Raw genomic sequence first — 26826 nt, forward strand, 5'->3', positions numbered from 1 at the left:
ACGTGCGGCCAGCTCTCATGTAGCGGACAAGAAGAACCTGGTGCGTGGAGCACCGGATACTGGCCCACAGGTCTTCGGGATTCTCTCTGGGGTCTATCCCGAAACAACATAGCGTCGGATGTCAGTACCGGACAGCAGGTACGCTTGTATAGGTAGCTGTTTTTCTGCCGACAGAAGAATATGGTCCAGAGCGCAAAGTCGCTGGACAGCCTCAAGAGACGACATCCAGACAGACACTGTGTTGGTTCGGTTGTGGTATGCGTAGCCGGCAAATCCGGCTGTTCCTAGGCATCCGTCGAGCGACTGCTTCAGTGTCTTTGTCGGAAGAGAGAGGATGTTGAATCGCCCTCGAGGTTTGATGGCAACTTTGTACACCGAGGGACTCTGCCCATTGGTTGTAGGGCCCTGGGAAGTGGCGGCGGCTGTACAGTATGAAGTAGCTGTCGGTGTTGTATTCCGTCCATCAGTCCCTTGCAGGGATGTGTTTGCGACAGATGTACACACCTGTTTGGCCGCCGGCGAGGGTGAAACCTCAGTCGTAACCTGGGCCGCACCTTTGTCTGATGGCCGCTTTGATAAAGTACAGGTGTCAGCCGGGGGTAGCGGGGACGCCGTTTCCTCCATTGGCAGCGGGTCGTCCAGTGCCGGGTTTGAAGCGATGTCAGATGCAGCGAGCGTAGTCCCAAGTTGAGTGGATAGCGCTACGCAGAGCTTTTCCGACATGTGTGACATAGGTGCGCGGCGTCGCACCCGCCAGTGACTGAGAGACAGAAGGGGTAGGCCTAGCGGCCGGCAGGCGGGATCTGATGCAGAGGAAAACCCCGAAGGGTCATCCTTTTGCTTGCCGTCGGACCGGAGAGGGGCCAGAGATGTTACAGCGTGGTTACAGGTCACTGGAGACGAAAACCGAGCCGAAAAATACGAGTTCAGGCGAAAACAACGAGTAGGGGAAGAACACAAACGGACCGCTCCTTCTTCGTCCTTAATTTCTTGCTGTTTAAGGTCTTACTTGCTGCCTTTTTTCGATGGATCGGATCACCTAAACTGGCCATATGAGCAACAGAGGGAGAGAGAGCGAGAGAGTGTGTAAAATTTTACTTGCAGCACAACGTGGCAAAAGTCAAAGCAGTGCTTATTGCTGCTCTCCATGTGATCCCGTGATAGAGATCTACTAGACAGCGTGTCTGGGGCGCTGTCGCACGGAACTACGCTACGATACCGCTATTGCGGTACGTGAAAACACCGTTGATCAGCCAAGATAGGATTTTTGTACAAATGATATGAAGAGGTGTTTTGAGGGACCATTAGTGGTTTAGGACCATCCCAACGACGAATTCCGTTGCAATGCACTAGCAGGTGCGTAAACAACTATACGGAGACCGTGCAGTTGTTCTGTGCTGTTTGGGACGGCGCATTGCAACAAAATCGTTCCAACTGCGCAATCTGTTGAGCGATTGCTTCCAGAGCACGACGTACCTGAGTAACCTGAGCCTGGGGACGTTGTGTACACTCTTTTATCTGGCTCAAAATAGGTTGCGTTAAACACACGTTCCACATATTTCATCTGAAATAGAGCGCTATTGTTTCTTGCCAGTGAGACGCGAAGGAGGCTCACAGCGCAACGGTTGCGAGCGCCGTTTCGACAGCACAGTTTAGTTCCAATGCTAGATCGTAACTATGGGAAATTGAACGCACGCTGCAGCCCCGTTTCTTTTGTTGGAAGGAAACGCACTGGAAACGCACACGTATAATATTTGATGACAGCTAAGTGTTCCAAATAAAAATACGAAAATCTGCAACCGCGCTACAACAAGTGGCTGGGCGGGGTCATGCCCGCGGTAAACAATGATATCCCTACTCAACGCAGAATACTCGCTAACTGAGGTTGCGGCTGGTTTGAAAGAATGGTCAGAATAAAATTAAGACTGATCCTTGCACGCTGCTCATCTCTGCTCAGTTGTCGATGTAACCCTGATTTGATGCGTGATCACCTATCCCCAAGTACCCTCGAAAGTACCCCTACAAATTCTGTACCTGTACCTGTACCTCTTCTGTACCTCTTCTGTACCTCTTCTTTGCCGTTACCTCGGATAACCCTGAACCCTCAAAGTCAGGGTGGGTGGCTACAACAAATTTAACCAAGTGCCCCCCCCCACCGCCTAACCTCAACATTTCCAGAGAGCCTTGGGGCAAAGACTTGGCCACCTCCAGCCTCGAAGATCAGCTGCGCTTGATCGGGAGGGCTGTCAAGGTGGCACGAGCTCCAAGCATTCTAAAATGAATAAGCTTCTGTGAAGCCTTTCCTTGTTTCCGCTAAAGAGACCTCTCTCTTACTCTCTCTCTCTCTCTCTCTCTCTCTCTCTCTCTCTCTCTCTCTCCTCATAACTATGCCTAACAGTGACACCCTTACCGTTCAGCCCACTACAAGGGGTCGCTCTTGATGCGTCCCCTGCAGTGGTTAGAATCCACATCAATAGCTGGTACGGAACTGCGTTTACCCGCCCCCTTCACAAGCAGCCGGCTTTCCACTTGCGGATTTCCGCAACAAAACCGCGCCTGCCTTGCCGTACTTCCTTGTAATCTCTAACGCGCGAGAAAGAGCCAGCCCAGCTGGCTAAGACGGCCATGCACCCCTGTGAAGGTGTCCTGCATCTGATGGGTCAGCACGCAAAACTATGGCCAACGAATTTATAAATAGACGCGAAATGCTGCAGATTGCTGCTTAGGTTTGAGAGGTGTTCAGTGCGAAGACCCATTGAACACGACAGCTCCTGATAGCGTGCTTGTAAACTTAGGGTTTCGGGATACATGGCGATGAGGAAAGGATATTGTTTAGCTGTGCAAGCATGACATGCCTATTCCGCCATGATTTCCATCAAAACGCTCGTAAACAATGCTTGCCTTAAAAATTGGCCGCGTATATCCTCACTTCTCTGCAGATGTTGTCGAAAAACAGTAGTCTACTGCCGCCCTTTCCGAGTAAATGCCTTTATACCCCGTGCCCACGTGTCACGTTCTTCCCCTCCCTTCTCCCTCCTTCCACGATAAGCACGGTAAGGTTTGCTGAAGTCAATTCACGTTGCCCGGCTCGCGTGCCATCTATTGGAACTTATTACAGTTCAAACACGCATCTATTTGAAAAAAAAAGAACTCTGCTAGTGCCATATATGTATTGATGTCCTGGCTGAAGCAGGACTAATGCTTTCTTTTTGCTCAACAATGTAAACAAGGATGAAGTATGGTACCATGTTTCTTTCATCTTTCGGGTAAATGGCTGAATAAAAGACAGACAGACAGACAGACAGACAGACAGACAGACAGACAGACAGACAGACAGACAGAAATTTTCGGGGTTTAGCCCAAAAAATACTGTCCTTCAAATGAGGGAAAGCATTCTTGATATGCTTCTTCGACCATTACTACTGGAACGAAAAGCCCCGACTAAAGCCCGTTCTACATGGTGCGTTTTGAGGGAACGAATATTTTTTGGGGAACGATTATTTGGAGGAAACGAATTTGGGGGAACGAATATTCGCACTTGGGAAGTTCGCAATGCTTGGAAATGTCGTCTACATGGCCTGAGAACGTCACGATCTTCGCATTTCAGAGGCAAATTGTTTGCAAACTGAATTAACTCTGCCCCAAACAAAGCTTGTTGGGATTTAAAAAAAAAACGTTTTATTTTATTTTCTTGAGAAGTTGTTTCAGGCTGTTTTGCAATAAATGTGTGTTTATCTTCGGTTTCAAAAAGCAATCGCCAATTATTTATCAGTATACGCACACACAACAGAGAAGTCAAACACAGCAAGCAACACTGGTTTCGCTTGTTGTGCTATAGTGCCTAGGCACTATAGTTGTGCGCGGGTACAGTGGCTGAAATAGCTGTCAAATAACAGACACGCACCGGCACACGCAAGAAGTCCGGCTTCGTTCGACAGAGGCTGGCCGTGACACCCTTCGCCGTTTGGGCTATAACACTAGTGGCCTACCATTACTCCCGCGACGCACACCTCCGTGGGAGTACATTACCATTACAGATGGCAAGCCACTACCCGTCCACATGGGACCTCATCACGGCGGTCGAAGAGCAGCCCATGCGAAACGTCACGCCCGCTCCACACAGGCGGCATTTAGGCACGAGCGTGTCATCTACACGGACGTGGTCATGCCCACTACGGTATACTCGCACATTGTGTACGCCACGGCCTGGTTCGACGAAACTACTGGACTTCAAGGTCGCCGTCACCACGTCGGTGTTACTCCGGCCCACAGCACACAAGCTGAACTGCAAGATATCTGTGACTATCTCGACGCAGCTCTCCAGGAAGACCTAACAAGCTCCCCTGTACATCACCATGTGTACACAGACTCACAGGCAACGTATCGAGCCTGTGCCAATGTGCAGTTCACCAGCCCCGTCACCGAAGTCATTCGCCGCAACGTTATGAAACTCCGGGCATCGGGTAACGGCTTCACACTTCACTGGGTTCCAGCACACTGCGGCATCCCTGGAAATGAGAAAGTGCACGACTAGCACGCGCACATTTACTCTCCGTGCTAGCTCGGAGCCCCTCCCCACTCGTGGCTACGAGGTCCTTGCCCGTCCCTCAAGAAGAAGCCGATCCCACGGCTGAACGGCAGCTTAGTCAAACGCGCCGGACAGCTTACCTAGTAGCCCTGGCCAACCCCCTCCAGATCCCTGCAGTTCCTTCCCGTGAGTTCTCCCGGCGGGAAACTGTGATCATCCGACGGATTCAGACGGGAACACTGCTCACACCGTTTTCGCTCCACCGTTTTCATCGCCGTGGGGCCACTCCCAGTGTCCCGAGCACCTGCAGCACTTGCCATACCAGGGCAGACCTACAACATCTAGTGTGGGACTGCCCCCGCTACAGTATTCCGCGGTACCGTGCCCTCACCAACGTTCGACTTGGACCCTGGCCCACGTCTCTCCAGTCCTGGTCCTGTGCGCCACCAAAAGCTCCTGCTGGGTACGCTACTAGCTTGTGGCGCGTCCTGCTGCTTTCTCTGTTGGACCCCTCAGCACCAGTCGTTGGCGACCGGCTTTGTGGCGACACGCAGGACAGTACGGTGGCTATGATTCCACGCGGCCATAGTGTTGCGTCCAGGCCGCTGACGCAGTGAATGGCGGCATTATCCTTTCCCACTTTCCCCTTCCCTGCCAATCCCCTACCGACCCATCTATCCATAGCAGCGCGCAAGCGCAAGAAAATGGAATAAACGTGTATTCAATCAATCCGCGCTTACGCCGCGCGTATACAAGCAACGTCATCTCTTTGCTAAGCGAACAGATGGTGATGCCGTTACGTTCACCTAGCTGTGTTCCTATTGGCCGCAGGTCCGGCCCCTCTACGCCGCACGAGCCGCACAGGCGGCATTCGCGGGGGATACTCGACCGTTCCAAACATTTGGCACTTAGCTGCAGCAACAAATAAAGGTCGTTTTGCCGCACGAGCAGCACCGCATTTGCGAATTCGCAGGGAAAATCGCATGTAGAACGGGCTTAACATCACCTGCGTTTTAAAGTGTCGTTCTGAAGCAGTGCCCTCGAATTACGCCGTCAACAGACGCTCAGCAATTGCTAAGTAAACAATATGTCGGTCATATTTATGCGTCTTATTGTTCGTATGGCTTACGAATAAGAACAAGCGTTCGTTCACAGGCGTTTTCCGCCTTTTATCGCTCTTTTCGAAATATTGAACGCGATCACCGACGTACACGAAATCAGCTGTGCCTGTTCTCCTTTTTCGCCGTCATCATCATCATCATATTATCTTCCATTTTAATGCATTTCAGTTATATAACGACCGAGTTCATCAGTTTTAAGAAACATCCTAGACGCAGCAAGGTGGAGAGCTTGTTGAGTGTCCGCCCCATCAGGGCAACGGTGTCACAAAACGGCACTGCTCCACCGCCGAGCTTCCTCTACGCGGGCTTCGTTCGGGTCGAGCGGGTTTCTTCGGTCTTGGCAAAGGCGATGAATATCTGCTCGAGCGTGTTATCGCCAACCATGGCGTGCTCGAGCGCGAAGTCTTTCTGGAGGGAGGCCACCCTCTCGAAGAGGCTGCTCCAGGGTATGCGCTCCTCCAGGTGGTAGCTTAGAACATTCTGGAACAGAGAAAAAAATGTATTGGCGCGCTTATTAGAATGTCAACTCGGTTGTCACTGCATCATCATGCGCAGTATTAGAGAGTAAAATTGGTGTATTGAAGACAAAACGATCATGTAGTAAAGGGTAACGAGTAAAGAAAAAAGAACGTCCATGCCATCAGTAACTGAGTTCAATTTGTGAACGTGGACTGTGATTCACCTGTAGAATGTCGCGAGAGAGGCTGTCGTGAAGGAAGCCACGCTCGGTGGTACATTACAGAAACAAGCGAATTTGCATGGGGTACAGCTTTGTCATAATGCCGAAGGGACTAAGTTTCATAGATTAAAAATTGTTGCTAACTTTAAATAGTGCGCAGTGAACCATTATAACAGATTAAGACTTAGCACGTACATTTATTAATACTGTACAATAAAAGTTTCTGCAATCTCAGTTTCTAAGTGAACCACAGCCACTTTCTATGGAGGCTGAGTTTACTGTAGCTGGCATTCAAGGAGAAGCAGTAGAAAATAGGCGCCCATGTGTAGCTTTCCCGCTCATGGCAGTCCTTTCAACAGTGATTACTCTGCAATTTTTTAGCGAAATGAAAAATTCTTTTGCACAGCTAATACTGGGGGTAAATACTTGCTTTGTGTACAGTTTCAAGTCGGGCACGTTGCGTGACTGGGTTCCTGAGTCATGGGAACTATCCCATAGAAATGCATGGGGAGTTAGATTTGATAGCGAATTACACAAAACAGTAGTCAGAAACCTGAAATGTTCTTTTATCGTTTTAATCTTCACGTTGGCGTCTCGCTTTATGCCAAATATCATTTCCCTAAAGTGGTTTTGCTAGGTTCCCGAGAGGTTGTAATTTTGAGCGAGAAAGCTGGGTATGGTGAGAAATTTATCAACTCGGCGTCACATTGTATACAACACTCCATCTTAGTATCACGAGCATTCACGTTAGGTGCCGGCTTTTCCGTGCTGTGGTGTGCTTTTCTCAACATAATGCTTGGAATTATTCGTGCGACTGTGCTGCTAAATTGTGCGCTCGTATAGAGCTAAACATCTCCTTGACATGTTAGTAGTGAACAGCATCATACAGTTCATTTTTTTTTTCATTTTGTACAAGTATATCATCGCACAATTGAGTTCCGTTTGACACTCCGACACAAGCCTATATACTTCCGCGTGTACTTTTTTCTGTTGAATGGTACCTGGTATATGCTGACGCCATACGCGTTGATATAAGGAAAGTGTATGATTGATTGTGAGGTTTAACGCGCAGAAGCCAGACCTGGGCTATGCGACGGGCCGTAGTGGAGGGTTAATTCCGGATTCATTTTGACCCCATGGGGTTATTTAGCAAGCGCCGAAATCTCGATACACAGGCTCCTTCGCTCTTCGCCTCCATGAGAGAAGCAGCCACCGCGCCGGCAACTAAGCCGCCTCCTCCGGCTCACCAGCACTACTTAGTCACTGAGCAGCCGCGGCTGGTTAAGCTGAGTATTTAATTATGTCTAGAAACGCTTTACTAATGCGGTCGTCTAATACGTTCAGTAAACAGAATATATGGTTGAAGGCATTTAGGGTGAATGGGAAGCTTGTACGCTTCATGTGTGGTATACAAACACTTTTTGGCGACAGCACCTCCCTACCGACAACGCAGCCACTGCTCCCCATGTGTCCTCCCGCTCTTCCTTTTTACGTAGCAATCAAACGCTCCAATTGGCTTTAGAAAGTGATTCACATGAGGTCCCATCAGGCGTGGCCTTAAAATTACATCTAGAAGTTTGCCGTTGGGTTCCATGTATGCTTGACAGAAAAGAGACACCCTGACACGTCGTTCTTTATAAACTTCTCTGTCGTTCTACTGCTTTAAAATAAAGCGGCACAGGAAAGGGGATGGTTCATGCCGACCATGCAATCGAGAGGATTCAGCTGAGACTGCGGCAGGCTAGACTAGCGGATAGCGCAAACATGGTTACATCTGCGAAGCACCCCGGTCTTATCTTGGCGTGTTATCTTGGGAGGAGTGCGTGTAATCTTGGGAGGAGCACGGCGGAAGAGGAAAAGCATGAGAGGTGAGCGGGAAAGCGAAGGGAGGCATTTACTTCACAAATGTCGACGAAAGACTATCGTCTTTTGTCGCCATTTGCAACAAAAGGAGCAGATACGCGGCCCATTTTTTGCTTACGAATTATAACATGTTTTACGTTTGGGAGCCTCGCCCGGACACTCAAGTCGAAAGGAATGTTCATTCGTGTGCTCCCTGCAAATCTTGTTTTAAGTCCTTTTAAGTATAAGGGCATGCAAATGACTAATTAAGCCAACTGAGGGCAAAAAGGCACAGTAGTTGCACGCGTTCTCCGCGTACGACCCACAGTCCAAGTTTTCTGAGACTGAATCAACCTACCTCGTGAAAGTCAGTCAGTACGATTCCCGGAAAGAGCTGTAGCACGGCCGCCTTAAAGCGCACGGCGTCTGCGCCGGCCTCGTGCTTGAGCATGAATTCGAGCCGATAGCCCTTGCCGAACTTGTTCCGCAGGTGCTGCAGGGTTCCCAGGCACATCATCTGGCCTTGAACCATGATGGTGAGCCGGTCGCAGGAGATCTCGCACTCGTCCATGCTGCGAAGTCGCGCGTACATCGTGTTGTTGAGTTTACTGCTTTTCAAGAAAGGAAAAACTGTGCGTCAAAGACAAGACACTAAGGGAGGGACAGAACTAGCGGAGACTTACAACTAGCTTTATTAAAAAAAAGTACATGACTATATACCATGTATTGCACATGCGCACAAAGCAGCCAGTTTTTTGCTATTTTTGAATGTTTGAACAAAAATGTGCATTGATAAGAAAAGAGCAAAAACTGGCTGCTGTAGGCGCATGTGCAATAGATGGTATATACGCCTCGAGCGCGGCCTGTAGGGTCGCCACTGAAATCCCCCTAGCGGCCCGTTTCGAAAGCAGGCGCGGGGGTCTCCGTCCTGCTCCCCACTGTCGCCGCTGCTTTTGCGGCATGTTCACGACTGAGATTTAGCGTTTGCGGGCGTTGGAAATCCATGTTTATGTGGAGCAGTCACTCCGTTCGCAAATGGGGTGTCTTTACGAGAGTGTAAATGTTTCTGAAGCGATCTTAGTGTGGTATATTCGGTCTGTATAAACGCCGCGTGTGTGTCACAGGCCAGCGTCGCGGAACCGGCGTATGCATGAACCTGATTGTAGTTACACTGCCCTGAATTTACAAGCAGTGTCTCCGTAACCACCGGTTCCTCAGATGTTCATGTCACGGGTATACACTACGATGTAAATCAGTTTCGTGCGCTTAATATTCAGCGGAACACTCATACCTAACAGCACGCCAGTTACTTTTGTCAATAATATACCTCACATATTGATCACCACCATTTACAAGCAAGTGTGTGTTAATTTCGGGAATATTCAACGTAAGTACGACGGATCAGCACAAGACAAAGAGTAGTCGTCTTGTCGTGAGGTGAGCGCCCGCAAACATTAATATGTTACATATATCCTCTGCGAGCAGCGCGCAGACGGGCTTAGAATATAATCGGCGTCCGCAACTAAACGCTTCTTCGAAATATCGTCACATGGCACAAGGAGCCTGCAGAATAAAGGAGAAACTGAGATCAGAGGGCCTTATCACGTACCACACTCTTCCAACGACACCTTTCATTGCTTGTGAACTGCCTACCCTGTATACTTCCAAAAATGCGTCCACCGAACGATCAGCTGTTCGTTGAAGTCGAAAAACAAAACGACACTGAACGCGAGATTTGCGTGTGTGATTACTAAAACGTTCATTGCTTGATTCCGCCCCGCATTTGTACACAGCGTCCCTCCCCCCCTATGTCTCGCGAAATATCAGTGCATTTCGCGTATAGTTGGTCTGGTGAGCCCTACGTGGCTTAAGAACGTCTTTAGCATGTTAGAAGCTGCACCGTATTTTTTTTTTCATTGCCGTTAGAGCTATGTTTCTTCCGCACTTGCACACCATGTATTTTTCTGTTGTTTCATATTATATTGCCTTGATTCTTGCTATAAGGCGTGTGTGGGCACATATTTAACGACGTACAGGCTTGGAATACTTAATATTTTTGCATGGTTCTTATTATTATAAATGGCATAAGTTATTGTTCGGGACTGGCTAATCACGTCCCCGAAAAACATTTTTCTGCGACGTATATTTTTGACACGAAGCGGCATTTGTTGTTCACGCTGCAAAATGGAGCCAACCTCTCACGTGCACTGTGCCAGTATAAGGTCTAAACGAGGCGACAGTAAAATCAATTTGTGCCTTGCTTATTTGGAGGTGACAGGGGTGATATGCTGATACCGTCGCCGACGCCCGGAAGAGCGGCGACGATGCGCGCTGAACCGCGTCCTTGGGTAGCTCTTGCAGGCTATCGCATGCTCTACGAAGACGCAGCTGCGTTTTAAGTGACCTAAACGTACTGTTTGCTTATAGACGACACCATAAGTTTTTTTAGGGCGCGGAAAGGCGAAGAGAAGCGAAACAGAACCAAAACACTGCACGAACCCCTATCAGCCACGCAGCGCACATCCCGTCAACACCGCGGAGAAGCGGCGGCAGGCGGCGCAGCGATCGCGAAGCTCGAGGCGTATATACTCGGATACAACTCAAGAAAAATGCGGCTTTTCCTCATCAAAGGACCCCCCTCCAGCCAATGGTGTCACCGTATCAACGTGACGTCATGGTAGACCGCCTATATGCCGCGTTCACGGAAGAAATCACAGAGCATGTTCTTCCGCGCTTACGGACTTCTACCAAAATGGCCACCTCCGCTGTTTGCATGGCTGTTCGCGTCAATCCATCGGCGTCGTCCGGCTCTGAGAATGATTTTTAGTGCCGTTCAGTCGTATTCCTTGTTTGCGTGTTGTGTGCAGTGTTCTTACCATGCTCGGTAACGACAACCGCTATGGTGTTTTTTCTTCTGCTTTGTGAGCGACCGGCGTCCGTCTCCTCGAAAGACGTCCAGGCACCCACCGACGAAGCCACCCTCGCTGTCGATGAGCGTTACAATCAGGCGCTATCCTTTCCCTGACGGCTGCTTCAAACCTGTCGTCAGACTTTGTATGAAGGCGTCGTGGTGGGAAGCAACCGTCGTGTCCGTCAAACAGTCGATATCGTGTGTCCCGCATTCACTCAGGTTTCATCAAAGTAGAATATTTTTCGATTTTCAATCCTGTACCTGGCGATGTCGTAGAGGTACTTCTGCTGCCACGCGACAATGTCGTGCCGGTCGATCAGCAGCGAGTTCCAGCTCCTCTTCTCATACCTGAACCCGATGTCATTCAGCAGCCGGCGCACAGTCCATGGCTTGAGAGGAGTAACATCGCCGCTAGCGTTGAAATCCGTAGCAATTGCCGTCACTGTCGGGATCCCATTGCGGCAAAAAAAGGCGATGCACGGACGACCGCAATGCGCACTTCGTGAAGTCGTCGTACACTTCTGTGCGTCGTCTCTTTCCACTGCTTCGCGGGGACTTTCGGGAGGGCGTCGCAAGATTGCCATCGTTATTTTTCATCTCCTTCTTCACGTTCATCACCAAACTCATGCGGATTCCAAGAAGATCGCTCATTGTCGCGACCGTTTCTTCAACGCTGCGTTCTGGGTGTAGATGCCGCTAGCGAACGTACGCGTTCCGGATCATCTCCCGCCCGCAGCTGAAGATGACACGACGCTTTTGTTTTTCTTGTACCATCGGAGTAGCCGGCGTAGCGTGGATGGGAACGTACCACAAGAACGATAACGCAGACTCGGACGCCACTTCTTCGGGCTCCAATCCGGAAAAGGAAACAGGCAATGCATAAAACCAGAAGCAAGGGGTTGAGGGAAAACCCGGAAGAGCAGAAATTTACCATCAGCAATAAAATTGAAACTCACTACTCCGGCTGATGAATAAGTTTTCACGCGTTGCATTAAATCTGCAAATAAAGAATTTTTAGCTGAGGTTCTTATCTCGGCCCAAAATGAAGGCGTCCTGAAGAACTACTTTTCGGTGCGGACTCACTCAGAAAAGCTTGGCTCCGAGCGCTCCCTGCAGGTGCAAGGCGGTCGGCCGCGACGTCACGCTGGTAGAGCGACACCATTGGCTGGAAACGGGGTAGTGGAAGTGGGGGATTGGGCTACGCCCCTTTTTTCTTGACTTGTATCCGAGTATAGTGTTCGTTTTTTTCGATAAAGCTAGTTGTGAGTGTGCGCCCGTCCTGTCCCTTCCTCATTGTCTTGTCTTTGACGCGCGGTTTTTATTTTCTTGAAGTCGCGTGTGCCGTCGCGCCATCAGCTTCCGTCGCCCTGAAGCTAACGGTAAAAAAATTGCTGAGCCATATAGCAACAGAAATATGGTGCTTATTACTGGGGTATTTTCATAGGTGGCACATTTGATGGTGGGTTATCGAATGGCGATGTAAAACTAGAAATTAATAAATATAGTACTTCACTGCACGGCCTGTGGGAAATCTTGCAAGACAGAAAATAGAACAGAGAGAACAAGATGAAGAAAGAGGATACGAGAAACAGCATCCTTTCTCGTACCTTTTCAGTTCACCCAGTCAAATATCCGATGCACTTGATTTGTACACGCAGCTGTTTTCTGCCCCATTAGGTGAGGGTGTATCGCCAACGACCATTATGGCTTGATGCAATCAGGACTTTCGTAAGGGTGGCCAAAAGAAAAAACTATGAACTGCAGATGCTACCTGGATAATGCAATCCAGTCCGCCACAACTTAGATTGCAATTTGGGGTGGGCTTGCACTAGGCGCAAACAAAAGTAGAGAAGGCTTTACTACAGCGGTCAAATGGTTAAACGCGTGAAAGACTAAAACGGTAGTGCTCCCTGGCAGATGTCCGTCCGCTCACACCAAAGCCTCCACGGGACCGTCATAACCTAAAACACCGTTCTACCCAAAAGCTGTTACCATTCTAAAGACAGCACAGTATCCTGTTTCCTTTAAGCAGATGTGAGCTCCAGCAGCGGACCACGCAGGCCCGTATTTTTATTTCAGCGAATTATATTCCTCGCAGACAAGGCGACAGACAGCCTCCAATAAGAATAGAAACTTCACGCAAGTGTCGCCGACCTTCTTTATGACTATATTTTATAGAAGTTCATAACACAAGGAATTTTGTTGAGGGATACCTCGTCAATTATTCTATTTCCAGAACTTCAGCCCAGACACTGTTCCTCTTGTGCATAGTAGTGTAGTTCCTCATAGCTTTTAGCCACGCTATCACACTCGACAAAACGCTAAGCGGAGGCACAACAAATGTGTACACCAATACACGCTTACTACCTGAGAAGAACAGTAAACGACGACACTGTATTTTTTTTCAAGACTGGCTGATACTTTTGTGGAGCACTGAAATGACTACTGAACTGTGCAGCCTTGTTTCAAAATGGCGGCCGCTACTTCACAGAACTTGACCCCGTCGAAGAAGCGGCATCTTTAATTATTAGACCACAAGTAGAGCATTACGTTCATAGCCATATTTCGGTCTTTCTCGGGCGATTTCCGCTTTTTTGCTAGACACAAATACTAGAAGAGGCCGCTTCCCTCCCAACACTTCCCTGGCGATTTGATGGCGTCTTGTATGACGGCATATTGTAGTGTCTGCCGGGCTAAATTGATCGCATTGCTAACATGTTTAACATGTTAGTCTGTGTGAACAAATGAAAAGGCGATAGCAACCAACGAGTTAATGCAGATCAAAACTCTGAAAATGAGTCAGCAAGAAAGCATACTGCAAAGCAGCGGGTGACTTCACTAATGTAACTGGTGCGGTGGCCTTAAGTGTCCCACAGTACTTCTACATCTGCTTATTACCGATAAACCTAGGCCCCAATACTTGGGCTCAATAGATCAATAATAAAATTAAATGAGCTAACCTGCATATCGCAGCCACCAGTAAAACTCCGGCAACTTACTTTGGTCCTCTCTCACCACAACAAGCTTCCGTGAACAAAGAGTGTGGTCTGGGATTGTGTAGAATTTCACACAGCACAAATTGGTCACGGGATCTATTAGGTGCGGAGCACCATAGGACCTCACAATGTCCGTCCGCGCCCGTGCGCATAGCATTTACGATCGCTAAAAAACCACACCGGAACCAGCAGGATTCGAGCCTGTGTCTGGTAGACCAGACAGAATTAGTGTCATTCGTCTTACCCAGTGGGCTACGACCGTGAGTTATACACGTGAGTCAAACGGCTTACTCCCTCGCCTGCAACGGTGTGGTGTATATTAGGACCTCTCAATGTCCGTCCGTGTCAATCCGTCCACAGACCACCATCAAGCGAAAATCTGTGCAGAAACTACCTAAAAGGGTACAAGAAAACTCCAAAACACTCGAAAACAGGCACAAACATAACACAGCAACGAGAAAACGCGCAAAAACACCGGTGTAGTCAGGTTGTGATCAAGCTGTAATACACAGTGACTGCATCGAAATAGGCTAGATGGCGCTACGCGTAAACACGAGACGGCGCCGCGGTGCATCGCGTATATAAGCGGGTTCCGGAATAACACTCCCTCTTCCCGCCGTGGACAGAAACGAACATAATAAGCGTCACACTGCCGCTCAACGTCTACGATGATTTGAGCCCTGAGTTACAGTTTCATTTAGGGAATAATCAAGGTGCAACTCACAGCTCAAATCGAATGATGGTCGGGGCGCAACTTATGTCATTTCGAGTCCCCGTACTCCACACTCTCGCCATCATCCACAAAGTGGAGATGCTGCCATTTTTTAGATGCGGAGCATCTCATGCTCGGGGCTGTGCCCCATCCCTCCCTTGTCGTCCGCCGTCCGCACTCTACTGCGCATGCGCCTCTCTTGAGCACCGTCAGCATTTGGGCTGACGTCAGCGCGGTCCACTGTAAAAAGAAATAGTTAGGCGGCGCCCGGTTTCGATCCCACGACTCTCTGGCCGCAACGGGAGGTACGTGGCGCTCTTCCCACTGCGCTACAAACCGAGACGGGAGCATGTGCTACGAACGCGCCTTATGTCCTTCACTCATTCAAACTACGTCAATAAACTACTGATACAACGAAGGCACGCGAAGCTGAACGTCAAGGGAAAAGACGAACTCAAAACTAATGAGAACTTTAGCCGGCCCCATGCATGGCTGCTTCGCATACTACTCAGGGTTCCCCTACGGGAAGATGGTGTAATTTTTTTGTCAATATTACGCTTGTTTCCGCGTTGACCACCACGGGCTCCCACGAGATAAAAAGGTCAGTCGAACTTTGTGACATTTCACAAATTTCAAGTAAATGTCAAGGGCCACAGTACGACATGCTTGCGGCTGATTAGGACCACCAGAAATTGTTTACTGTGCGCCCTCCGTTCCATAGTTTGATACAGGAGCGCGTTCCTGTATTCTTTTGTCTCTTCCTCACTGGGTGGTCAAGCTGAACAGCTCCAGCCCCTGCACCCAGCTTCGGTTGGAAAATACGTAGCAGATGGCCGGCTACAACCAGGAAGTCCTGGACTGAGGACTCGCCTACTGTCACAGAGGGACCACAATCACAATGATGGGAATAAATAAGGTTACTGTCTCTTTTATCGTAACATGATCTACCGAGGAACGGAGCCGCAGCCTTGTTCTCAAAAGACAGAGAGAATAGACATCAGTGGTTTATATAAGAGCCAAGTGGGTGACGTCCCTATTCCAAAATAATGTCGGAGCTAGATGCCTCGCCAGCGCGGTAGACCCGACGATGTTGGGTGTCCGCACTGTGGTGGTCGGTACTTGCCCCCATTGCTCGTACGAAGGATCAGGAATTGCAGCAGCATTGAGGGAAGATTGACACCCTCAAACTATGTGGCTCAGTAGTTAAGGCGTCGCGCTGCTGAGCGGAAGGACACGGGTTCGTTTCCCGGCCGAGGTGGCCGCTTTATTATGGAGGCGAAGAAACAAAACTCCCGTGTGTTCGAGATCTCGGCGCACGTGAAAAATTACCAGGTAGTCAAAATTAATCCGGAGCACTTCACAATCGCAGAGAAGGCTAAAATAAGAGGCCTCCATTGCTCCCCTGCAAAATCCGAGGTTTTTATGGTAACTAAAGATTCCAAACAAAACCCCCAAGAAAAGGTTAATCTGACCTTAGGGGAAATTTCCATCCCACAAAGAGCGGAAATTAAGGTACTGCGGCTTCTCATCCAGAAAGACGGCAAGTCTTATACAACAACTCAGCAACTTTTGAAGCAACCCCATGAGATCGTTCATATGAAGAAAAGAATCACCAACAATACTACCGGATTGAAGAAGGAAGTCCCGAGGCCGAGGGATGTCTTCATAATTTCCAGGTTTATATATCACCTTCCGTACTTAAATACATCACAAGCAGAAAAACGTAGGCTCGAGGCACTCATCAGAAAGGCTGCCAAGGCTGCCTTAGGAGTGCCTATCTCGACTAGCAACGCGGTCCTATTCAGGACAGGTACTCACAAAACGATTGATGAGATCGTTTCCGTTCATTTAGCAAACCAAGACAGAAGACGGCAAAGAGTTAATTTTTTACAGAAACTTGTGGAAAGATCTCGAACAAGCGAATCAACATACTATGTATACATTCCAGCAGAGGCAAGCACAGCATCGTAGTGCTGCCAGTAGCTAGCATGCTAACATCAACACAGCAGCCATTGAGCTCCACGCCATCGCCAACGCCATTAGATACCACGACACCATCACACCGCATAGTCCCAATGGTACAGAAGTTCTTTACGGGAGTTATGTACTCCCGCTGAACATTTTCACAGATTCTCAAGAAGCCTACAGGCGAATTATACTTGATGAACGACAGGACTAAAGATACAGCAGATTTATTTAATAGTCACTGTAATCATCACTATGATATTCTTTGGACACCTGGCCTAGCGGAGATGTTTCACAACTTTCGCGCAGACACGCTCGCCCGTGAGTTAAGAATCCGGGCAACCTGGAGAGGTCCAATTGTCGTGACATCACGAACAATACACTAAGAGACCTTAAACTGAACAGAAGGGAATTACCTCCGCCTCACTCTAACCTAGACAGGCAGCAATCAGTATTAGTGAGACATGCCCAGAACAACACTATGCATGCACTCTAGCTAACCACATTTTTTTTTAATTTACCTCGCGTGATTCCATTAATTAGGACCTTTAACTTGACACCTTACACGCCTTAGCGACATCAATTTAAATTTTCACACAATCTCATAATGCGGTCATTATTCTATCTAAATGGGCGTCGCCCAGTCAATACAGTTGACAACTCATTTGAATAAGTGGAGGGGACCACCGCCGCCCCCTTCTACCCCCGGAGCCCACCTCTTCCCTTTTGACCCTAGAAATCAAACCGTTAACAGAAGCAGGTGAACAACCAGAAGGCAACGCCCTTTCCCACCTTCTTAGAAGATCTGCTAAGAGGAAAAGGTGAGATAACCATCTTTTGTGACTCACCAGTCGATTATCCTTCACACGCCAAGCCGCTAAACCAGACCCCCACCCCTCCCCACCAACCGATCATTCGCATCGCGAATGCTGTCGTACCCGCAGGCAACCTGAATTTAGAGCAGAAAGTGACACATGAAACTTAACAGCCAACCATAGCTGCCTCCTAGGCTACTCATGTGTACTCAGAACTCGAAATGGACTCAAAACTCACATGTACTCGAAACAAAAATGTACTCAAACTCAAAATGTACTCAAAACTCAAAATGTGCTCAAACTCACAATGTACTCACAACTCAAATTGTACTCACAAAATGTACTCAGAACTCAAAATGTACTCAAACTCAAAATATGCTACGAACTAAAAATGTACTCAATTTCAAAACGTACTCAGAACTCAAAATGTACTCAAACTCAAAACAACTCAAAATGTACACAAACTCAAAACGTACTCAGAACTCAAAATGTACTCAAAATGTACTCAAAACTCGAAATGTACTCAGGACTCAAAATGTACTCAAACTCAAATTGGACTAAGAACTCACTCGGTCTCAGGCGTACTCAAACTCAGTCGGGCTCAAACTCACTCAAATTCAAACTCACCATGCATGCCCCACTAGCCTCGCGCTCACTCAAACTCCCGCGTGACTTCGAGTTCAAATGAGTCTAAGTCAGTGAACTCATGAGTGAGTCCACCGACCTCTGCCTCGTATGCAGCCTAATATGTACATTGCGATACAGGTTTGTGGTCAGGAGCCTGGATTTTGAAAAGGGAAAAGGGAAAATAATTTGAGAAATCATTGTGGTATCTAGTGTTTATATTATTCAGAACATTAAGCACTCACCTGTAAATAATTTTAAGCAGACCTTTTGGATCAGAAGTAATCAATGTTGGACTAAAACACGAAAAAACAACAATAATAATACGTGCTATAACCATGAACCCTTCACGGTATCGGCTATCGCCTTGAGGTAGGCTATCTTCACGAATATTTTGGAGCACAACTCTAGCCAATGTGACTAATAAAATTGTGGAATGGAAACTCAGATTCCATAGGTAGTCCCCAACTGCACCCTGTGCTACAAAAATCTCATCAAGCAACGTTTCGCTCAAACTATACTCAAGCGTCGTACCTGAAATTGCTACTTCCTCTGACGTCATCACAATTCATACATTCAGGTAAGCACACAGAGTCTGATGTCGGCCACTCAACACGTAGACATTGTTGAGGTCCCTACTGCTTGGAGTCAGGCAGTTATAAAATAACTAAATTCGTGACATCTTGGCTTTCCTCGTACCGTAATTTATTCACTTCTGTAGTTTCTTTACTTGGTCGGCCGCTATCTACGAACTTAGTTTCATCACAAATAAGAAGGATATCGGTGCACGAAAAGAGTATAGCTACTTTCTCACACATATATACAGATCCCCGCAGCACCAAGTCCCTGGCTTAAGAGGCGTGGCGTCGTTACTTCATTCTTATATTGTATACAATTTAACGTTTTAACGCGAAATTCTCAGTTGTCGACTGTTTTTTGTAAACTGGTTAACATGTGCACAAAATAGTCACCTCCATCTAGAACACCTTGACACAACCGGGAATCGCAGACAAACCTGGGCACTGTCTCAAGATTGGTATTTGGCGGGCCGTGAAGCCGGAAATTCGGCTAGAAACATGTGTAAAAGCACCTCAGGCTTTCGCGAACACACCCCGGAAAATTAACACGTCAAAGACTAGAGCCCATTTGACAGGAACTCTACTGGGTGTGCCCTAATTCCTGCGGCTGGGGCCAAGCTATCTTCGCTTGGTTTGTGGGCCTCAAGTGATCACGTGATCGCTCGGACAGCCTATGTCCCTGCAGTCAAGAAACAGAAACAGATCCAAGGTATCCCCGTGCGCTTACGCACTTGTGCGAGGTTAGCATGACGGCAATCCGTGACTTCTGCTTGATGAGAGAGATGGCTTTGAAGATCTTTGTGCGCGACACGACGTCCACACCAGCGTAGGGCTCGTCAAGAAATACGATCGGTGGTAGGCCAAGGAGCGCAGCCCCGATAGACAGCTTCCTCCGGTTGCCACCACTGCATTCACGGAAGAGTAGTAGCGAAACGAAGGTAGATATGTCACTATCGACGAGTGGCTCAAGCTTCAAGTAAATAATTGGTTTGGTAGCACTGCTTCACAAGTAGAGATGGTTAGTCATTCCCTGAGACGATGCTGTGCCACAATGTATGCTACAAGTTTTTCCGTATTCAGGACGCAAAGCATGGAATTTGTTACTTGGAAAGGGCTCACTTTCCCAGTTTCGGCAACATCAGGCTGCACTCGAGTTGCGCAACATGACGAGCATCAATCATTTTTTCCCTCAAGACTGGCCTAACCCTAATGTGAAAATAATGCGATTACGATTTGTAAGTAACAACATTCAATCTTTCGCTTCATAAACCTCTTCTGCGTTAATGAGTGTGAGAATATAGGCGGTAGTGCGATATATCACAGGTAGGTTTCAAATCCACGTATTCATCTAAAAGTACGGCTTCTAGATCAAAAAGTCCGAGCTCACGGTCAAAAAGATAATTTTTCCGCGGCAAAAGACATAAAAAAAGCGGGGCTGAAACGCTTCAAAGCAGTGTTTTTAGAGACCTGAATTATGTCGGGTGGTCGTAAGCGCGATCAAGAGGCTATTGGGAAAATTTATGTACACATTCCCATGGTCAGCCGCCCTCTACAATTACTTCACCCTTAAAAATCACCGCAAATTGGCTTCCCTACAACACTCCAGAACGACCATCATATTGACCAAATGTTCAAAGTTCACGAATGACGAGACGCAGAGTGCGATGAGAGCAAAATATGGTATCTTCGCTGTGACAACAGAGCAAGGCGTGCATCTGCGGTGCTGTCGCAGCGCAGATACTATTTTTTCATTATTCGCATGTTCTAATCGTCTTTCGCCAAATCTGCACATTTGGTCACGATGATTGGCTTTTCTGAGGTGTTGTGGTGAAGCCGACTTGCGGCGATTTTTAAGAGTGTTCTAGAGTCTTGGTCTTGCCACAACACTGAAAAAATTCTCAAACCTGGTAGCTTGCCCACTTGATTTTTGGATTGACGCACTCCACAACAAATGGCAACATACTGACACCGTCATCCACCATCGGAGGAAAGCGGGGCTTTTCGTTCACCCTACACAGTGTAGATAGAAATTTGGCGACGACTTCCACTCGTACCTCTCAGGTAGACAGAAAAGTGAGTTAAAACGAGTTTAACCGAGCAAGTAGGCAGATGACCAATTGAGCAGCCTTCTTCCTGTTTGCATGGGTGAGGTGTTCCTGTGTCCAGGCAGTTGATTCTAATGCGGCGTCAAAAGACTGACAACTGAAATTTGAAGAAAGTTTAAAACATCACCTGGAACCCCTTTTGCGAAGGACGTTTTCTAGCAATGTCGAAAAACATTTACAAGCTCATTTCTAAGCTCCACACACAAAACTCAATTTGGCCTGAATGGGAGAGTTTTGGCTGGAATACGTCTTTTAAACTCCTCACGGCAGACGGCCTGCTCCCACATGTACGATGGTGAAAAAACTGCCAGTTTACACCGGGGGCCACAAGCCGTTGTAAATAGGCGCATTTACCACGATTGTACCTCTTCACAAAACGCAGTATCTAGCTGCGAATACTGCGTTTGTCCTAATGGGAGTATTCAAAACCCCCACGCCTCCTCCATCTCCTTCTCCTCCTCCTTCACCCCTTCCTCCTCTACGCCTCCTTACAAAATGGGTGTCGTGTGTCGTGTGTGCTCCAGCGTCCCCGAAAATGTATTGTCCATGTGAACTTGCGGCCGCACGAACGGATGTGAAGTGCTTCCCGACAATCGAAGCTCGTTGCGAACACTCTGGAACCAGCCTACACTGACGTGCGACACACTGCAACGTCGCCTCCGTGTCACCGACCTTCGAGCCGACGGATTACGGTAGCAAGCCGACGCGAGGCCTAAATGCAGTGATCGCTGAGAGTGGCTCGTTAAAAACAACGCGGTTGTGCCTCTGCGAGGTGTTTGAAGGTAAGATTTTCACGTTGTTTATTGTACCCAACATTTTGGGAGACTTGTGCCCCTTCTAGTGTCAAATAAACTCAGCATGTTTCCCGCGTCACTGCACGGGCGATTCTCCGCCACTGGAGGTGAGCGTTGTGCGTGAAAGACGGCGCGATGCCCGGAACGTCATTGGGGAGCCGAACGGTGTGAAAACAATGCGTTTTTGCGCCGGTCTCGAGCAGAACACTCTCATTCACACTCGCGAGCAGAATTAAAACTGTCCGAACTCTGAACGGCTGTTAGGTGTTTTTGTTAGGCTGTGTCTGTTGCTTACTGGCAGGCGAAGGTGAAGTTGGCCGGTCAAACGTCGCAGGGCGGCCGCTTTTCTTGAGAAGTACGTGTGGTGCCAGCCGCGCCTGCTACGAGGAGGGTGACTGCCGCGTGCCGCCGGCGATTAATTGCTTTCACAGGAGAGGGTGAAGTTCGGGGCCCCTTGGGAGCTCTCCGTACGCTAGGCGCGTGTAACTATAACCAGCCAACGCCATTTCAGGGAGCATTCTGTAGAGTCGACGAACGACTGCTTATTTTTTTTTATTTTTTTGAAGGGGGAAGGGGGGGGGGGCAGGCGCAGGCGTCACACCGACCGAAATTTTTCCTTAACTTTGGGTGAGGGGAGAGAGGGGCAGTGCGGGTGGTAAAACCTGCAGCTCGCTCCCAGTACGCAAGGAAAAGAGGGAAAGGAAGCATTTTGAGAAGTTGGTCGCCACAAGGGTCGCGCACCCTTTTGAACAGCAGAGCACTTCTCGGACGGAAGTGCAATTTTGCGTAGCTTTAAATAAATATTCAGACATTACGGAAAGTTGGACACAAGAGTGACAAGTTCAGCGTGTTTACGGCGCCGTTTTTTTTTTTTTTCAGGTCAGATTCCCAATATGCTTCTGTATTTGTTGCCGCGGATTTAAAGCGTTTTGCTATCCCTTTAATTCATGTGCTGCTGTGGCTTCCTGGGGAACGTGCCAGGTGGTGCGGCAACGACAGCGTTTGGGAGGCAGGTGCAAGCAAACAGCGCACCGACGACATGCTGACCTCATTGTTTGCAAATGGCTTAGTTTTTTTTCATTGAGAAGTGTTGTAGTAGATAAAGTTCTTGCCAAGATACCTTGTGTTCTCGATGTAGGTGTTTTGTTGATTCAGTCTATTTATTGTCTTATTAACGTGTTCACACGTATATCGCATTTATTTTTTATGAAATAAATTGACTGTGCAGAAAACAAACATTTCACGTCTCGCCATTCTACGTTTGAAGCGGAAAAAGACTATAAATTACGTAATTCTAAATGAAAAATGAAAATGCGGCCTGTGCGCTCATTAATAACTCCCAAATACAGTAGTAAATTCCTCTACAGCGCTTATATCAAGCGCACAAAAACAAAAAAAACCTCGAATGCAGGTCAACACTGCTCCCAACGCGCCCCCTGAAAACTCCCAGTTGGAGGAAACAATACACTCTCAGTGGTACCCCTGGAAACTCCCATTGTAGTGGCAGTAAAATGAAACTCCCGTATGCTACTGAAAAAAACTTCGGAAATAATGGGAGTAAGGCGAAACACCCATTGGACGGAGTTTTGAGAACTCCGAATTGGTACTGAGGTATGCAACAAAGCCATTTACTCCCATTCCGGCTTATTTGTGTTCTGTGTGCACCGACGTTACATGGTTGCACAGCCACCAAGATTCAAGTTAGAATGCATGACACAAGAATCGCAATGCAATGTGACTATTTGAAATTTTAAAATTTGACGCACTGAAGCTAGGTCAACTTGATTACCCATGCCGTAGTGGAGGTCTCCGGATTAATTTTGGCAACCAGAAGTTCGTTAGCGTGCGTCAACGCAGGAGTGTTTTTATTTTTTCACCCTTATCACGGGGCATCTTGCTCGTCAACGGATTTGTGGGTGCACTTGCACATTTAAATCTGGGAATTTGAGCCTCAAAAATAAATATCAGTAATGATGTTACAGGGCGAATAAGCAATAGTGCATAATTTTGGTTAGCAGTAATGTCGAGAAAAAAGCATATGTATCTTAATAACACACATCATGCGAGAGATCGAAAGTTTCAGTGACACTGTAGTGTGATCAAGCTATTTAAACGTCGTGTGATAGTCAAGAGCCAATACAGTGCTCATGATTCAAAGGCATATCTTGTAATTGAATTGAATTCACAACAATAACTGCTGGAGATGGCCCATTTGTCTAAAAAATGATCAGCATTTCTACCAGTGAGTACATATGTATTCAGGCGTAGCTAATCTTGCATTCTTAAACAACCCACCAGGTGGGGCTACTTATTTAGTCGAAATGCATGCGAAAAAAATTTCTCGGAGCAGGGAACTTCTGTGAGTTAGCATCGGCGGGCGGTTTTTGAATAAAATACGATCGAACAGATTAGATTGGCTGGCGTTCTATTTTGCCATAATATTGCTATTTAAACGAAGCACACATCCAAGCCTTCATGTGTGAGCTTGGCAGGTGCTCCTATACTGCTGGGAGAATCAATATTTTACATACAATTTTTCTTTCACAATTGTTCAACGATTTGTCTTCAGTACAGGAGTGACGCATCATAAAAGACATCTAGCATGGTACGCAGCGCAAGCAGAAGTTTCTTTCCAATATTTCGATTTTGCCTCCATTTTTTTTTTCGCCCCAAACCATTTCATATACTGTATGTTGAATTGCAGTACTGATTTCTGTGGTTGGCCTTTTGCTGTTCACTTGTAGTTACTAATACTTTGTGCCATTGCGATTATGTCTCCCCAAACCGTGTAAAGGATTCTGCTGTGTCACACAGCATTCCGAGTGTATTTGCATGCCTGTTGTTCGCTTGCAGTTGCTAATGATGTTTGCCACTGCGATTATATCCCCCCAAACCGTGTAATGAATTCTGCCTGTGTTACGAAAAGTATTCACACATTTTTGTGTCTTCGTTTACACAGACGTTTGTTCGCTGTTTTCACTGTTTTTTACTCGTCTCCTTTTGTAATACTCAAACATTTGTATCCCCATCCCTCATGTAATGTCCCGTCCAGGGACCCTTGAGGAAATAAAATAAATAAATAAATAAATAAATAAATAAATCTTGAAGCAGTCGCGTTCTGGGCAAGTCTCCAACAATTTTTTTACCTAATTGCAAGCCAGCCCCGTGCACTCTTGAAAAATCACCGAGGGAAGTGCCTAGCCATGTAACCTGGGCACAGAAAACAAAAATTAACTGCCCAAAAAGTGAGACCACGTTGTCACATGAATGCGCCATTTGGGCGTGTATGAATTCGACGTGTTCCAGAAGCAAGTCAGGGAAGAAAGCACAGAAGCTCAGGAATATAGTGAAGCTAAATCGATGAAACTTCAGTAAAGCAAGCCCCCGTTTGTATCTCCGGCGATCAATCAGGGTAGATCTGCCGTCCATACCTGTAGACGCCGCACTCCTTGTCAGCGTGTGGCTTGAGATCAACGACAGAGATAACGCTGTCCACTGCGGGCTTGAGGTCTTTCTCCGTGATACCCCGCAGTCGTCCTATCAGGTATAGATACTCGTAAGCGTTCAGTCTGTCCAGCAGTCCTCCCAACTGGAAGCAGTAACTTATCTGGGACTGCCACTGCAAGACATCAAAAGAAGCGAGAAATGGTTGTAACGAAATAATTACCACAAAGGTCCATTATCGAACGTCTCAGTACAGTAGTTTTATCAGTTTTTACATTTATTTGCTGACCCGTGAGAAGATCGGACTAAGTTGTGGGGAATTTCGTTTGGTTTGAGGTTGTTGCTTTTGAATTTGGGGAACACCTACCGGCAAATCTTGGAACAATCGCCCAATTGACATATCTTACATTTGTGTTGTTTCTTCGTTTTTTTGACAGACGTGACCGGAACTGTATATAAATTGATGGGCTCCGTTTTTCCAAAGGCGCTGAATCAGAGCGCCGTAGAGTAGGCCTTTTGTGAATGATGCAGGATGCATTTAAAAGATACCAGTATACCAGGAAAGCATGAACAAGTGATTAACTATGTAAAAATGACGCAGATAATATTTCTGTTAGCCTTAATACGGTTCCTCTTTGACTGCTCTTGGAAGCATGCAGTGTCGTTTTATGAATACTCTCGCCACAAAAAAAGCATTGACACTGCAAATATGGGATTGAGAATGTATGAAGGCAGCTCATAGTTTTGTTTACGCAATCACTGATGAAGCGCACCATGTGTTTTAAAGCGTCAATGCGGACTGCCCTTCAGAAATAAACAAACCGGACCCCGAGTACTTCTAGAACCCTTTTAAAGAACTAAAAATAATGAGCTACTAAGCCATAAAACTTCAGAAAACTGCGAGTGCGAAATAACAAGTTTATGGTTGTTATTTTTTATAGTTTCGCTGTTATATTATAAAAGATATTGCTTTGACGTTCTACCTACAGGTAATTTATGAATGGAGCATGCTGTCATTATTTTCTTATTTTTCACGCTTGAAATATTCCTCGAGGTGTTATCGACGCTACTCAGCATGCACATTAGCCTTCGCCTGCATTCGTGCTCTTTAAGTACTGCCTAACCTTGTTGGAACAAAGAACAACTTGCAGAACTACAGGAGCACCTAAGGTACGTGTATCTAGTGATTTTTCCCCCCATTGTTTAAGGGGTGTTTTTAGAGGATTGGTGCACTTAAGTGGTCATTATCTACAACTGAACACTGCGGCTTGCAAACTTCAGCCTATATGTACTCCCATTTCTGAGCCGCCTTTCACTGCGCCAGGTGAGTTCACAACAGCCTCTTGAGGTACCACGAGATAAAAAAAGTGCAGCAGCCACTCTCGCCTAAATGCCCCCCAACCACCCATAGTTTCCTCACCTACACAGAAGGACAGCTCTGGAGACTACTAACAGAGTCCCTCGTTGGAAAGCAGTGAGGGACTCTGCTACTACAAACAGAATCCTTACCAAATATAGCTGACCTTCATCGTGTAGACCCGTGCTATATCCGTACCTCGTGCGCCACGAAGGCAACCGTAATGCACCAGGCCGGTCCCGACAGCCCCCTTCCCCTATCACCTTCCCCGAGCTATGGCAGGCGGTGCTGGGCTGCTCTCGTCTGACGACGCAATAAAACCTGACTGGCAGAACAGCCATGGTTGCTGAGCGGC

The 26826-nt window shown here is 47.4% G+C and overlaps 1 protein-coding gene across 1 annotated transcript in view; it reads right to left on the bottom strand.

Annotated features, from left to right (window-relative positions):
• Positions 1-5786: 5786 nt before the first annotated feature.
• LOC144145868 (phospholipid-transporting ATPase ABCA3-like) overlaps positions 5787-26826 on the bottom strand; it is a 62571-nt gene continuing 41531 nt past the window's right edge. The window contains exons 9-12 of the mRNA XM_077677683.1: positions 25102-25289; positions 19503-19676; positions 8529-8742; positions 5787-6129 (exon numbers count right to left, since the gene is read on the bottom strand). Coding sequence (XP_077533809.1) covers positions 5947-6129; positions 8529-8742; positions 19503-19676; positions 25102-25289 — 759 coding nt within the window. The 3' untranslated portion in view covers positions 5787-5946. The remainder of the gene's footprint in view (positions 6130-8528; positions 8743-19502; positions 19677-25101; positions 25290-26826) is intronic.

The sequence above is a fragment of the Haemaphysalis longicornis genome, unplaced genomic scaffold, assembly GCF_048455015.1.
Source record: "Haemaphysalis longicornis isolate Haplotype H1 unplaced genomic scaffold, Haemaphysalis longicornis Haplotype H1 scaffold_7, whole genome shotgun sequence".
In the NCBI taxonomy this organism is placed as follows: domain Eukaryota; kingdom Metazoa; phylum Arthropoda; class Arachnida; order Ixodida; family Ixodidae; genus Haemaphysalis; species Haemaphysalis longicornis.